This window comes from Lolium rigidum, chromosome 2, assembly GCF_022539505.1.
Source record: "Lolium rigidum isolate FL_2022 chromosome 2, APGP_CSIRO_Lrig_0.1, whole genome shotgun sequence".
Taxonomy (NCBI): Eukaryota; Viridiplantae; Streptophyta; class Magnoliopsida; order Poales; family Poaceae; genus Lolium; species Lolium rigidum.
In genome coordinates, this window is record NC_061509.1 from 185,481,735 (window position 1) to 185,497,992 (window position 16,258).

General features: G+C 44.2%; 1 protein-coding gene and 1 long non-coding RNA gene across 4 annotated transcripts; one reads left to right on the forward strand and one right to left on the reverse strand.

Annotated features, from left to right (window-relative positions):
* Positions 1 to 299: 299 nt before the first annotated feature.
* On the reverse strand, positions 300 to 2,113 carry LOC124687825. The gene is made up of 3 exons (XR_006998319.1): positions 1,986 to 2,113; positions 1,274 to 1,405; positions 300 to 1,044 (listed from the first exon to the last, which is right to left on the reverse strand). It is a non-coding gene; the product is annotated as an uncharacterized LOC124687825 (long non-coding RNA).
* A 5,779-nt stretch (positions 2,114 to 7,892) lies between these two features.
* LOC124687826 lies at positions 7,893 to 9,938 on the forward strand. 3 transcript variants are annotated; one of them, XM_047221563.1, is made up of 3 exons: positions 7,893 to 7,959; positions 8,104 to 8,159; positions 8,344 to 9,938. In XM_047221563.1, the coding sequence occupies exon 3, from the start codon at positions 8,992 to 8,994 to the stop codon at positions 9,787 to 9,789; it is 798 nt and encodes a 265-aa protein (XP_047077519.1). In that variant the 5' UTR covers positions 7,893 to 7,959; positions 8,104 to 8,159; positions 8,344 to 8,991; the 3' UTR covers positions 9,790 to 9,938. The 3 variants fall into 3 exon arrangements, with proteins under 3 accessions (XP_047077519.1, XP_047077518.1, XP_047077517.1); XM_047221562.1 differs by having other exon boundaries at positions 7,901 to 8,017; XM_047221561.1 differs by having other exon boundaries at positions 7,901 to 8,159.
* The last annotated feature ends 6,320 nt before the right edge of the window (positions 9,939 to 16,258 follow it).

The following is a 16,258-nucleotide window of genomic DNA, read 5'->3' on the forward strand; positions in this document are numbered from 1 at the left end:
TGCCTAAATGAAGTTCTTTAACTGAATAGAAAATTTCGAGTTTGCACTATGATTCAAAGTATGAAAGGTCACACCTTTACCTGCTCAAAGAGCAAGATTTAGTCACAATCTCCCACTGCCAAACTGATTCAAGTAAGAAGTAATATAGTGAATAGTTAGCACAATAAGCACCTACAAAACTCTAGATGCCGATTCATAATTATTGCAGATCATTTGTGTACTTATTATCTTCCCTTAGGTTGCACATATTAAGGGCGAGAGGCCATGGACTCTGCAAGATGTGAAGAAAAAACTGCAGAGTGAGGGGCTCACTTTGGTGTGTAGGTTGAGTTGCTCGAAGACAGCTATCAACGCATGTGTATGACAGTAAATAATTCTGAATAATTCCTAGCACAATCTAAACCAAGAACACATGGATGAATTATTTCAGTAAACCATTAACAGTGGCAGTGACTCAAAAAAGTTCCAGGCATCATTTACTGGAATAAGTATTTGGCTGCAAGGGAATCAACTACATTTCTTACTAAACAACTTAACTGATGTAAGTGCTCAATTTCACACTCAAGTGCAATCAGGACTAAATGAGATAATCTCCATCGAACATATTCTTGCTCATGAAAGTTTATCATTAAATTCACACTATGTAACTACAACCAACAAGGAAACCAAGAGACCAGAAGATCACCAGTATCATAATCATGAAAAGGAACCGCAGGAATATGTCTATAAAGAAAAGTGGATGCACGGCTGGAGAAGGGAGGCAGCCACTCACAAGATGTGCAGGCGTCGGAATAGGAGGCTGGAGATGGAGCAGAGGAGAACGAGGAGCATGTCGGCTGCGAGGGACAGTGCTGTCCCGCAGCACCATGCATAGATCAGCCTCCTGCACACCGCACCCACAGCCCACCTCCCGGATCCTTCCACTCCCTAACGACGGCCACCATCCCTTTCTCGAGTGGATGGACGAAGATAGAGCGCAACAGCAGCATGGCCTCGGTGGCCAAGCTAATAACCATTTTTTCTAAATAGATCATGCATGTATACCTGCCATATAGCAGAGAGAATTAACAATAAAATTAGATCTAAAACTTTAACAAATATAAATTGATCTGCAAAAGGTAAACAGTCCTCAAAGTTGCATGGATAATCTTATGTAAACACCCAGAAAGAAACCGTATGTCAGCCGCTTTCTAAATTTGTACAGTATTACTGTATTAGGGAACAAATTGTATGTAATTTCAGAGATGACAAGCATTGAAAAGATGGAACTCACCCTAATCATAAATTAACGCTGGACTTGCGCACATCACAACAACAAACATATTCTCTCCCATGTGGTAATGTAACCATCCTACAACTGATTAGTTCTTTTCTTCATAGCCATCTTCAAAGGAGAGAGATTCATCTGTACACAGTAAAATATGACTACTAAATATATTTCACGAGCCAAACTTTCCAGCACATTAAGCAGTACAATAAAACTGTATGGGACATGATGTAAATGATACTTGCAACAAATTTCAGAGAAGAATGAAGCTCTCAAATGCAAATGGAAAAGGTCCACTTGGATCAAACAATTAGGAACTTCTGAACAAATAGCATGCACAACAAAACGCCCAAATTACCAATCTGGATTCATGACATGTGAGAAAGAATGGAGCTAAAAACTTATCAGGAGAGTATGTAACTTGCATATGCAAAAGTCATGTCGAGCCATGGTATCAAAGACTAAGAGAGGCGTTGAGGAGCTCCTGTTTGTAGAAGCTGGGGCGATGATGACAGTGATAATCTCTCACAGTATACAATATGGCATAAAAACGAACCAATCTGTACCTGCAGTGTTTGGATTTTCCTCAAATACCTTATATGCATAGATACAAAACATCTACACAAGCAAATCTGAGAAATTATGGGGAGTGGATAGGAGAGGGGAGGAGACAAATCAACAGCAGAAAAATTACGCAGGAGGCTACGAGTGCCCTTACCTGGCTTGTGCTGGTCGAGGATGACCTTGGCGGTCTTGAGGGAGAGGGTGAAAGGGATGAGCTTGAAGGATGGCCGCACGAAGCGGAGGCGGCGCTGCTCCCGGTGAGGATGACGGCGTAAGATCAAGGTGAAGCTCGACGCGGAAGGCGGTACGTCGAGGCGCTGCCAGCGCGCCTTCGCGGGCCGCTCCATCTCCGTTGTTGTCCGCCATCGCCGTCGAGGGCGGAGCTCCAGCAGCCCCTCCTGCCTGACGAGCTCGGAGGTGCTGGGAGCGCGAGAGAGCACATCGACGGCCTGGTGGCGCCCTCCCCGCGCGCTCGATGGCCTGTGGAGGTCGCCCTCGCTGCCTCCCACGCCGCCCCTACGAGGACCGGTCGCGTCGCCCCTTGCCCGCGTCGGCGGCGCCTGCCGGAGGTCGCCCGCGCCAGGGGAGGAGCCGGAGCAGGGATCAGCGGCGCCGCGAGGGAGGAAAGGCGCGCGAGACGGCGGCGGTTATGGGGGCGTGGAGGGAGAGGAGGGTGTGGGAGTCAGAGGCGGCCACTGCTGCGAGGGATGGGTAGGGTTTGGCCTGATTTTGTCACGACCGGGCCAAGCGGGCTTTTAGTGACCCATGGATAAAAAGTGGGTCTGTGGGAGGGCCTCAGCGCCCAGAACGGAACAACGGCTGAGATCGCGCCACGTCAGCTCGATCGGACGGCCGAAAATCCAAAGCGCTGTGAGAGCTCCATGGGGGTGCAGCAATCATACCGTGAGATTCTTAGAATTTTTGTATTGAATACTTGCATTGCCATTTAATTGTACTGAACAAGCAATGTGCTAAGTAGACAATGATTTTTTTTTATGTTTGGTGGTAAACTTTCTTATCCATTTTAGGTTATATAAACTAGTCATCAACCCGCGCGTCTGCCCGGGATAGCGGGGAAAATAGCCATGCTTAGTGAAGATTTCACTCATGAATGAAAATTGAATAGTATTTAACTATTTATTCAGGCGGTTTCTTTTTTTTTTGTTCTTCTATGATTTTATTTTGTCAATTGTTCTCAATATTTATTAATTTAAAAAAGCTTCTCACATATGTGTGGACAAACATATTTGTGCAAACATGGCAAACAAATATTATTTGACAGCAATAGTCACTACTGGAAAAGGACACGTTGCCGTGCGAAGAATCGCACGGCAAAGGACCCTCTGCGCCCGACAAAGGCGTTGTCGTGCGTGCACGCACGGCAAAGACCGGCCGGCAAAGGTTCCGACGGCAACGACATCTTTGCCGTGTGCATCGCCACTTTGCACGGCAAAGGGCTTTGTCGTGCGTGCGCTGGGCTGCCGTGCGGCAGACGCTTTGCCGTACAGGTAGTCTTTGCCGTGCGTCCTGGTTTTTGCCGTGCGCGGTGACATTGCCGTGCGGCGTGCTCTTTTCCGTGCGTGCCGACGTTGCCGTGCGGCAACTCTGTGCCGTGCAGCTGGCTTTGCCGTGCGCCAGCATGCTAGCCCGCACGGCAAAGGCCCCTCCAGGCACGCCCCCAGGAGCTCCCAGGTGTACAGGCTGCCGCCACGTGGCTCCTTTGCCGTGTGTATGCACACGGCAAAGTGACCAAAAGTCCTTTGCCGTGTGCATATACACGGCAAAGGGCCCTGTTTTTTTTCTTTTTTTTTGCTGTTTTTTGAATATTCCCTGCATTTCAAAATAGCATTTGATAATAGAGCATATACAACATATAATCTTCAACATATCATCACCAAACACATCGACAACACCACAAAAACATCGAACGCACATATCCATGCATACAATGCATTACATAGAGTCCATCCACACAAGTTAAATAGCAATAATGTCCATTGTTACAATCCATTACAAATGCATACAATCCATTCCAACAACGACAAGTGCACGACGACGAGTTCATAGAATCGATGCCATCAACCTTGTCCTCCTCCATTGCTTCCCATGACATCATCGTCATTGCCTTGTCCTCTTCCTACAAGGTTGATGGAATTAGCATTTGCATTTGCATATTGACATGGAATTGAACAAGTAGTAGCATTTGCATGTTGACATGGAATTGAAGAAGCATGGACACTTGAACAAGTACAAGAAGCGGGTTGGGCACAAGTGTAGGAGAACTCACCGGGGTTCAGGCTCCGGATGATGTTCGTGTTGTTCACGGTGAAAGGACTCACCGGGCTCTGAGTGGACGGTGGCGGCATCCACGACAAGGAGAAAGGAGGAAGAGGAAGACTCCCCGGTGGAGAAGACAGATTGGTATGGCTCATCAGCCAATTCTTCTGTGCCTGGTGCGTCTGGATCATCTGATGATGCTGCTGTTGCATCTGCTGCATCATCTTTGCCTGGTCTCCATCTGCGCCCTTTGTCCTGGGCCTCCTGCTCCTTTGCTGTCATCTCCGCCTATGTTGTGTTGCTGCGATGTCATTAACATTTTAATGAAAAGCATGTAAAGGAAATCTAGAGCCCCGAGGAAGAACATACCCGTAACCGCTCGACGGCTAGATCTGAAGCCCGTGGCCGGGTCTCTACCTGAGGCTGGCCGCTCTTACGACCACGACGGATCTGGCGGAGAGATGGAATAGTCGCTGGGTCGACGCACCCGTCACCAAGCCATAGGCGGCCATGCTTCCTCGGCAAATCAGATGTAAAGGGTGGCCAGTTTCGATTTGGCCCATATACCATATAGGAATTTTTTTTGGAAAATCCCATCTGAGCAAAATTTTGAGCCAACAAAGACCACCCAAGCGAGCCCCCATCTTTGGTTCGTTTCTGGACGAGAACGAGCCCCCGTCGCTCGTCCCGTCGCCGCCAGCGCCAGGTGCCCGCCCTGCTCGCCTCGCGCCCTCACCGCCGGCTCGCCTCCAGCACACCAACGGCCAACCTCCGGCCGGCCGCCGTCACTCCCCGCTGCAATCAGCCTGTCCCGGCCGCCCTTCCCTTGATCCCTTCCCCAGCTCCCCTGCCCCGAAGGCCTGAACCCTAGGCAGTAGTCAGAGTAGGGAGGCCGCCGGCGACCGGCGTTTTTTCTGGCCCGTCTCCGTCCGTTCGTCGCTCCAGTGGCGTGGAGAAGGCAAGCAGGCAGCAGGCCAACAGCCCCACTTCATCCTCCAACTCTAGCAATTAAGAAATTTCAGATTTTTCTCACTGTAATGTCTAATTGTCTAAATGTAAAGTTATGGATAATGAATTGATAAGCTAGAAACAAGGAGGCATATCGTTCATAATTTGGTGTACTTGTTTCTCAAATTGGTATTGCTTTTTCCAGTGGCGACAACAAATGTTGAAAGAGCATTTTCTGCAATGAGTTTTGTCATCAAGAGCAAGTTGAGAAACAAGATGGGTGTTAGTCTTTTTGGACGATTGTCTCCAAAGTAATACCAATGGTCTCAATTACATTTGTTTGTTTGTGTCCTATTTTTTTGTGAAGATGGACCACCCTGATTTAAAATCCTAGATCCGCCAATGGACGAGGGGAACAGGCAGCACCGGAACGAGGTGTACGGTAGCAACGGGAGGCTGCCGCTCCCGCATGGGGCGCCGCCTCCCTCCCTTCCCTCAGATCCCGTCATCTTTTGCCTTCCAGCGCTGGGGCATCGTTGGCTTTGTTGCTGGCACCGGGAGCGCACTGCCACCAGCAGAGGTTCGTTCTCTTCCTATATTGTGGCCACCTCGTGGTTGGCTGGCCACCGGCGACCCCTGCATCACCAGTTCTGGTTCGTCTTGCTCCAATTAGCCACTCAAATTTGAACATATTCTGCTACTGTTCTATTAGAGCATTTTTTTCTGAATTGCTGGTATTTTTATGTAGGATTAGGAGCCATCCAGCGGTTCGCATAGGTTATGTCGGCTGTGTGGCAATTGCATCTGAGATGCCCAAAGATACCATCGTAAGCAACTCTGATCTGATGTTTGCATGGCTGCACATGATCTGCCAGCTCTTTTCAATTTGTTTGATAAGCTCTTCTCAATTTGTTTGATACTTGGATTGCTGGCCTTCTTCAGGGAGTAGTGCAACATGACGAGCCTTTCCAGATTTCGGTGGGTGCTTACAGTGGCGGAGCCAACAGTGTGGAAGGGTGGGGCTCACCCTAAGATTTTGCCCAGCCCATATGTCTTATGTAGAAAATAAAGGAAAAAATAAAAAAGCCCAGTCCAAGTAAGGTCTGCCCCACCCTAAAAAAATGGGCTGGATTCGCCACTGGGTGCTTATAATAAAATATTTTGTGATACCTGACCATTGGTTGTGGCTAGCATTGCATGGGTTGTTTACTGCTGTACAAGAACTTGCCCCCATGGATGATGCGTGCATGTGCGGGTATCCAAATACAGGAGCTGATTAAAGGTAACCTCCTTCTACAAATTGTAGCACTTGGTACTTCTAGGTGCGACCAGTTAATTCCGATTTGCTGTAATGAAATTGCCGAGTGTTAACCATTGATATCTCAAGAAGATTGCTATACTACATTTGTTGACCGAATAATTGGAGGCACTCTTCATGCTTTGGTTGTCTTCGTGCTGCTAATTACCCCCGTAGATAGCATGTGTCTTGGAAAAATAGACCGTTCTCTTAAATTGAATGCACACATGGTTGACTTGTGGTACTCACGTATCATTACTCTGGTATGGTGCAATGGAACCTGCTGAGCATGAACTTCGATAATTTCTGCATGTTTTTGCAGTTCCATATGTGAGTTATTGCACAAGAGAGACTTCATGTAGCAGTTGTGTTTAGCTCGAAGCCTTGCGTACAGGACAGTCCAAGAATCTGTGTGGTGTTAATTACTTCCATCGTTATGTCATCTTATTTGTATTACCATCTTTTTATCGGATCTTCAATTATGTTGACTGCAATATCATGTTTTACGTTAATGGCTGCACTATAAAACCGAATGTCCATCCCATTCAATAGAATTATTGGTCTTCAGTAGTTAGGGTCTCACTTAATTTGCTCATCTGATTTGTAAGGGAGGGCCTATTCTCCGCTTCAAGCGGAAGCGACCATGGCTCCGCTTAAAGAAATGTAGGCTGGGCCAGGCCCATTTACTGTGTCGCTGTTCTCCTTTTCCGTTTCTTACGTTACAGCATACATTGAACTGTTGTTTCGTTTTTAAAAAGCTATACAAATTTTAAACCAAACAAATTCAAATCTGTACAAATTCTCAACCAAAAAAATTCAAAATTGAACGATTTTCAGAAACGAACATTTTTCAAAATCGAACAAATTTTAAAATTCGGAAAAGTTCAAATTTAAAAACTGTTCAAATATGAAAATGTTCCAAATTGAAAATGTTCGAAATCTAAAATTATTCAAATTTAAAAATATCTAATCTGAAAATAGTTCAAACACGAAAAATGTTCAAAACAAATAAAATTTTCAAACGTAAAAATTGTTCAAATTCGAAAAAAGTTCAAATCTAAAATATCTAATTTAAAAAAGTTCAAATTCGAAATAGTTCAAATTATAAAAAGTTCAAGAAAAAACCGAGTGAGAAAACAGAAGCTACAGAAAAAGCCAGAAAACCAGAGAATAAACCGGACGAAAATAAGAAAGAAAAATCGAAGGAACACCACTACCATCGCTAATGGGCCGGCCCAGATCTAACCTGCTCTGAGCGGAGCGCCAAATAGCGCCCGCTACGAGCGGCGAATAGGTTTCGCCGATTTGTAAGGCTGTTTTCGGATGTTTGCTTTCGGGCTAGGTATTGGGCATTCGGGACATTCGGCCCCCGAATACCTGGATTCTATGCGTTTGGCGGGCTTAGGCATTCGGCCCAGGTATTCGGACTCGATATCTAATGTCTGGCCGAACGGCAAAAAAAGTGGGCAGACGATGTCGAGGGGTTCGGGTGGAGATTGGGTCGGTATTCAGCTGGCGTCGCTTGACTCGCTCCCCACACCGTTTCGTTCTCGCTCGGAGACGGAGGCAGAAGTGCGGAACCCTACCGTCGCCGGCGGCGGCTCAGGTTCCCTGCCCGCCTGGCCTCCCGCCATCCATCTCCGCCTCAGAACGGCTCCGCCGGGGTCCCCCTACCTTCCAATCCCAGCGAGCCTACTTCTCCCGTGATATCTCCCTCCCGCCCATCTCATTTTCTGTATTTTCGTGGCAGGTTTCGTAGGTGCTCCGGCGACCACCTCCCGAGCTCCGCGACCTACTTCCGCGCAGGTATGTGCCACAGGTCCCTTCGATCTGCTGTCCCTGAGCTTCGTTTGGAGTTGTTCATTATCTCTGTCCCAATTTATTTGATCCCTGTGATGTGTTTTTGTATGATACTTTCTACAGATGCCATGCTAATTGAAACTGATCTATACAGATTGCATGCCGTGCTAATTAAAACTGATCTATACAGATTGCCATGCCGTGCTCCCCATGGATGTTAGAGAGGAGTGGTTGCAGATGTTGCCTTGATTCATGAGCGTTTGTTTCATGTGCTTGCTAGACTAAGAACTTGTAATCCGTGTATGAGACTGTGTAGTTTGTATGCTTCAAACTTGTATTATGTGCTTGCTTTTGATGGATTATGAATTGACCTTTTTATAATGTTGTCAAACTATTCGGCCATATTTATGTTGGTATGTACTGCCTAGGTACCGAATAGGACTGAAATCCATCCTTTTATACCATCCAAACAACATTTGGCACTCAACCTCAATAGTTAGGGTCTCACTTAATTTGCTCATCTGATTTGTAAGGGAAATTACTCCTGCATTGGTCACACCTATTTTTTTAAATTTAACTCACTGGTGTAGTGGTGTTATGGATGACTGTGTGAGTGTCCCATGTTTCATTCATTAAAGTGCATTTTATTTTGCCTCCACGACTTGCTTTTTTTTTTACGGGCCTCCACGACCTGCTCATCCTACCTTTTGGTGCAAAAATAGCTGCATTAGTCTTAGATACTTACATACTGCCGGTGCCATATATGCTGCTATGTAAATGTGTCAGCAGAGATTTCTTATAGGATATTGAGGAAGGAACAAATGGTGGAGGCAAATGCATGGTGAGCTGGAAGAGGGTGTGCAGCCCCAAAATTGTTGGTGGTCTCGGCATCAAAGAGTTGGTGGCCTTTAGTAGAGCTCTGAGATTGCGTTGGCTCTGGTTCCAATGGACTGAACCGGAGAGGCCTTGGTCTGGCACTGAAGTGCCTTGCGACCGCGTTGATAAGCATCTGTTCTCTGCTTGCACTACAATTGTGCTTGGAAATGGTGATAAGTGCAGTTTTTGGTATGATAGATGGTTGGATGGTTCTGCACCTCAATGTATCGCTCCCCTTTTGTTCCAATTGGATAGAAGGAAAAACTTGTTGGTTAAAGTGGCGCTTGAAGGAAGCAAATTGATGAAAGGTTTAGAGAGAATTTCATCTGTTGAGGAGATGGACCAATTCTTCATATTATGGCAGAAGATTCAGACTGTTGAGCTCTCAGTTGGTCGCTCACTCAGGACGGCTGCTACTCGGCTAAATCGGCTTACGAGTTTCAATTCGAAACTAGACTCCCTCTTCCTCATCTTAGCCAAGTCTGGAAAGTTAAAGCTGAACCAAAAATCAAGTTCTATTGCTGATTGTTGTTGCAAGACAGACTTTGGACTGCTGACCGTCTACATCGACGTGGCATGCCTGCGCAAGATCTATGTCCTCTGTGTGATCAGGTTTCCGAGTCAGCTGTTCACCTCTCCATCCTTTGCCCTTTCGCAAAGGAAGATTGGCAAGCCTTTTCAAGCGATCACCCTTTGGCTGCTGCCATTGGCACTTCGGCAACCTCCCTCCGCGGTTGGTGGAGAAGGATCTGGAAGCTGAACAGGGACAAGACGACCAAGGTTCAGGCGACGGCTGCGGTGTATATCGCGTGGAGCATATGGAAGGAGCGTAATAGGCGTGTTTTCAAGAATACATCTATTATCTCTAGCGTTGTTGTTCAATTGATATGGGAGGATTTAAACTCCTTTGAGTTAGCCTGTAAGATGTAGCCTTGTTGTGTGAGTTTGTACTATCTTTACTATTAAATGGGAGTTGGTCGTTTGACACTCAACGCACTTCGGTGGTCGTCATTGAAAAGATCCTGACCATCCAATCTAATCCATGGACTGAGCTAAAAATCCATCCGTCTGATTCCACTTTTCCATTCGTCGTGATCTATTTTCATAGTAAGTGGCCGCTCATTTCCTTTGTTAGCGCAAATTATGGTATCAATCATGGTAATCAAGAAACCACGGGTATGAATGCTCGTGCGCTCCAAATTGAATGGTATCAACCCACAATATTGCATGGTATCAATCATGTTGTGCATGGGGTATCAATCACGATTTTGCTCCCGGAAAATTGGTAAAATATCTTTTCTTGCCCAAAAAAAGATCTCCAATTGAATGCACGTGAGCTCCTTCCCTTCCTCAAAGGTAAAAAGGAAGATGAAGACGGAAATCCCGTTTCCTCATTAGTAACGTGCGGCTCTTTCAAGAAAAATATCAGAACACAATCTCTCTTGATCAGAAGACCGGGGTGTGCAATCCCTCCCCCATTAATCTCGATTAAGTTCCGCCATGACCTAGCGAAAGTTCTCAACAAGGTGTACCTCCTGATGAGGAACCCAGCAGCGCGGCATGTATGCGATCTGGAGCACGCGAGGCGACCGCTCTACCAATTGTTCGCAGGGACGGCGAGACACGCTCTTCAAGTTGGCCTCGTCAACCGATTTACGGCTCCACCAATTGTTCGCGGGGACGTACATGAAGTTCGGGTCGATGAGGTTGCGGCTGCCGGCCGCTCTACTCTTCATGTCGCGGTGGAAACGACAACACGCGGTCCGTGCTCGTCGGCGAGGCCACCTGCGTCGATTGCCTCAAGTGCACCCTCCACGCCGGCCGAACCTTTGGCATCAAGCCCATCACGGCCACACCCGCGTTGTCACACACTGGCCGACATCCGAGGACCACATCACCCACGCCATCTGGTAGAAATTTTCATTCCACTCCACCCTCTTCTAGATGGAGTACTGCTACTATTCTCTGATTTCTTCATGCCAACATGATCGATATGGTTTCATCTCTACATATTTTTTTTTCAAGAACACGCGCTAGCCTCGTGTGTCTTCATTCATTAAGATAGGGGAAGAAAAGCAGTTTTTACAAGATAGAGCATGTCCACGGCCAACAACACCGTCGATCACATGCTCCGACCACCACACACACTACAACTCTGCGCGATCCCTCTTCGATCTCCGCTAGCGAACAATTTGGCTTGTTTCCACAGCTGAACTCTGCCTTGATGCGCCGAATGAGCTCCGCAGGTAGCACTGCCATCTTGTCGAACACCCTTGCATTCTTTTCGAGCCAGAGCTCCCTTGCGATGAGAATGACCTTGCGATGAGAATGACCAGCGAGTTCACTTCCTTCCGATCGGCCTTAGGAGTGTCATTTGACAGCTTTGGCCACCAGGATGCCAACTGGGAGTTAGCCGCTGGCGTGTGTCTGTGCAGGCGTCGTGGCAGCAGCAGGTGGTACCAAATCTCCCGAGCATATGAGCACTGAATCATCAGGTGCTCGACCGTCTCCTCCTCCTGGCAGCAGAGCGGGCACATCGGCGGGTGTTGCAAGCCTCTCCTGGCCACTCTGTCAATCGTCCATAGCCTATTTTTAAGGACCAGCCACATGTGCACTATTGACTTATCTCCTGGAAGAATAATTACATGAAAACTTCGTGTCACATTCGACTTCTATGAACAATACTTTATGACTTTTTGACCAATATTTGTTGATCGTCTATATGTTGATTGTTCCGTATCAAGCCACACATACTTAGGTAGCTGATTATTAAAATTTAGAAGAGCAAAAACTGACTCTTGGCTATGGGAAGTTAACTTCTGAGATTATTTTTTTTGCAAATAATGCCCCTTAGCTAACAAATTATTAAACATTAGATAGGTAAAACCGACTCTTGGCTATGGATAGTCAACTTCCGAGGTATATACTTTTTGCAAAAAATGTCCCTTGCTAATATCAGTCTAATGGTTTACCCACTATTTTTTTCTTGTATATTTAACGAAATAACCACTTCTATTATTTTTGTAAGACCAGATTTTATAGGATTTAACTTGGTACGTCCTCTACCAAGCAAACTACCACTCAGACAAGGATTTTTGTTTACTGCAGTTTCAACTTATTAGTAATAGTTTATTGTGTGTGTTTGTGCGTGAATTAATATTTATGTATGAGGATCTTTGCTCAACCATTGTTGATATTATTATCCGTATTTTTGTGGGTAATTTGTTTTTAGGTAAACTTGCAATGAGTTAATGTGGCATGAACTGAATGCTCTGTTTGCTTAGGTAGATGTGAAGTCCTAGCTGTAGGCGGAGTGAAGCTACAACCAAGACAACCATCACTTACATTGCAAGTCGGGTGTTTCAATATGTAAAAATGTGGTTTGGTACGGGTGGTTAATTGAAGGCAGGGTGGTTATTGATTGAGCTTGGTGAGAAGAGTTGTATGTGAAGGAATGATATAATTGCTTGAAGAATGAAAATCATTGGATGTGTAATGTAAACAGCTGAATAACTTCTGATCTTTGCAGGTTGAAGTTATACTGCTGTGGGGATCAGACGATCAGTACCAGACAACTAAACAGTTAGTTGTATATGGCTCTCATTCTTGTGCTACCAACTGATCTAGCGCACCTTGCTGGGAGGGAAGTTGAAGCTTAGGCGATCATCCCAAAGCAAATGAGGTCGAGCGCAAGGTCTGGGATGGGCTAGGGCAGCATGTAAACTCAGATAACACCATCTCATAGGTGGGGAGAAAGATTGAACATATGTTCTGTGTGTATTTAATGTTTTACCTTGATTGAAGTATGGGTGAGAAGAGAACAAAAGTAGGCGAAGATTTTCGAATACAACTGCACCTAGGAGCTACCAGAGTGTATCCTACATTCCTTGTGCCCGTGATGATAAATCCCACAACTCCCTAGAGATGAACGCCAATCACTTTTTACTACTCCTTGCGAGTGTTTGTCTCACTTTACTTTTATGTGGTATTTCTTCAACGAACGTAGTTTCTGTAAATATTTCTTGCGAGTCTATTGCTTGAACTGAATTAGAGACATGTTAAATAGTAGGTGTTTTATTTCAAAGTTATGAAATCATTTATACTCATGTAATAAATTATCATTCAATTCAATGTATGAAATCAGTCAATCGTGTAGATTGTAGCCAATCAATTATCAGTATACTTCTAGACCTTTGTGTGTTTGAGCTTCTTTACATATATGAAACAAACAAACAAGAACAAAAAATGAAAGGCACGTGATACATAGTACATTCATTTTTGCATGTAATGTATTCATGTTACGCGAAAAAATAGAAACCGTAGCAACGCACGGGCATTCAACTAGTATTAGACAGTTCATCTGTTTTGTACAGTATTTCCCCTTACTATAATGAATTGGCAGAGCTCCTGCCTTTAACCCTCAAAAAAAAGTGTCAACATATATCAGTTTGTCGTCTCTCACCTAATAGCTCTTTTCAGCAGTGTTCCTATATTCTCTTCCAAATAGTCAGTAAGCATTAGTAGCACATCAACTTAATTCTTAGAAGTTTTGTATTGAAAACTTGCATTCCCATTTAATTGTACTGAATAAGCTGATCCACTTTGCTGCTCTCTCATTCATTTGGTTATTGTTCAAGTGCACATAAACAATGTCATATTAAAATTGCTACGTGAACAATCTTTGGAACAGTACCATACGAAAATTGTTACACGGACAATATTTGAGAAAATTTGCACCATCCCTCTATTCTTTTATGCTCGAAACATACCTCTTCTAGGCCATCTTCAAAAAAATATAGTTACTCCACGAACATCGCCTGTGATACTATCATCTTTTATCGGAGAAAATATTACAGTCTTCTTCTACGATATCTTTATAAAAATATACTTACAATACATCTAGAAAAAATATTTGCTTCACCGTATGTCTCCTCAAAAATATATTTACTTACAATCATCTAGAGATTTTTGTCCGCACTACCATATTTTTCCACCACATCACGATCACCCTACACGGCGCGTGGGAAAAACAGCAATTCATATATAAAAGTTGATCCACTTTATTCATTTGGTTACTGTTCAAGTGCACATGAACAATGTCATATTAAAATTGCTACATGAACAATCTTTGGAACAGTACCATATGAAAATTGCTACACGGACAATCTTTGAGAAAATTTGCACCATCCCTCTACTCTTTTATGCTCGAAACATACCTCTTCTAGGTCATCTTCAAAAAAAAAGTTACTCCACGAACATCGCTTGTGATACTATCATCTTTTATCGGAGAAAATATTACAGTCTTCTTCTACAATACATTTATAAAAATATACTTACAATACATCTAGAAAAATATATTTGCTTCACCGTCTATTGTCTCAAAAATATATTTACTTACAATCATCTAGAGATTTTTATCCACACTACCATATTTTTCCACCGCATCACGATCACCCTACACGGCGCGGGAAAAACAATAATTCCAAACCATTAAGCTACATTGGCAGTTATACATTATTTCAACAATGTAATGGTATCTTTGAAAAATATTTAGTTACTCCACCATCCGTCGCATATACTATTGCTCTCTTTTACCCAACGACAATACCCAACGAACATGAACGTATGTCACCTCTTTCCATCGGGGGAAATACTACCGCTTTTTTCTGTAGCAGCTTCGAAAATAAAAATATCTTACGGTCCACCACCTATTTTATGCGGTAAAATAGTACTTTTTCTACCTGCTTGGAAAAATACAGTTACTCCACCGGTCGCCTAAACTATTGTGACAATATGATGCCTCTTTTATTAGGAGAGAGTACTATCTTTTATTAGGGGATTTTTACGAAATATAGCTACTCCACAGTCTATTGCCTAGACATGTATTCCTCTATGGTACATTCGGAAAATATACCTACTCAACCATCTACCGCCTTTTTTAGCAGGGAAACTACCTTCTTCTATAGTAACTCCAAAAACAACTACACACTTCTCTACTTTATCTATGAAAATAACTTGCTCCACCGTTCACGACCTCTTTCAACCGGTGCGCGATGTCTTTGGGCACCGCAACCACAATGTAGTGTCCTACTATTTTCTTTTTACCATAGCCTCACGATCACCTATTTATTTTTGTCCATACTACCCTATTTTTTCACCGCGTCACGATCACCCTACGGGCGAGGGAAAAAACCCGAACCTTGGCGCTACAATGGCACTTCTACTTTATATCAATAATATGTCAAAAAGGGAGAGCGGCGATTTGGCTCCCGGGAGCATTTGCTCCAATATTGCGGTATTTCTACAATAAGTTATCCAACAATATAATTGCCAAGGGCGCGGCGTACCGCCACTCTTACCTTACTAGTACTTTACTAAGTCTGTGATAAGTCACTATCACATGATCTCATGGCGAGACGGATTGGGCTATGGTAACATGTGTTTTATTAATGGTTAATCAAATTTAATTAATATAATTATTTTAGTTCAATGTAACAAATGCAAGTGGGGATGTAGCTCACATGGTGAAAGTGCATGGAGCCCCCATGTGTGGTTTTGGTAATTAATGACAATTCCTATGGACTAACGTTTGCATTGAGTTATATTTGTAGGAGTTGTCCATAGGCAATGCTTGAACCATATGTTGGCTTCAAGGTTGCAATAAGAAGAAATTGATGAAGGATATCAAGTGTCAAGTATGTCTTGAAGATGAAGATGAAGTGATCCCTCAAGTTACTTCAAGACATCAACATAATGAAGTGCAAATTTAAGATGAGCCAACTCGAAGAGATCATAAGCTTGAAGCTTGCCATGAAGAAATGCTTGAACCATTTGTTGGCTTCAAGATTTCAATAAGAAGCAAATGAAGAAGATCAAGTGTCAAGTATGTCTTGAAGATGAAGATGAAGTGAGCTCTCAAGGTTAACTTCAAGACATCAACGAAATGAAGTGCAAGTTCAAGATGAGCCATCTCGAAGAGATCCTTTGCTTGAGTCTTGCCATCCTTATGGTGATCATGGATATGTGAAGATGCGCCGAAGAAGAAGCTCTCCCATGGTGGATTATGGGGGAGCAATCCACAAGACTTCGTCAAGCAAGCACAATCAAGAAAGGCGTTCCATCTTGTTGAGGTCAAGATCGTCGTCATCGAGCTCAAGTGGAATGTGCAAGTATAATGTTTGCTCTTGATAGGGTTTCTTTCTCACCGGTCTCATAGTGTAGTTGGAGAC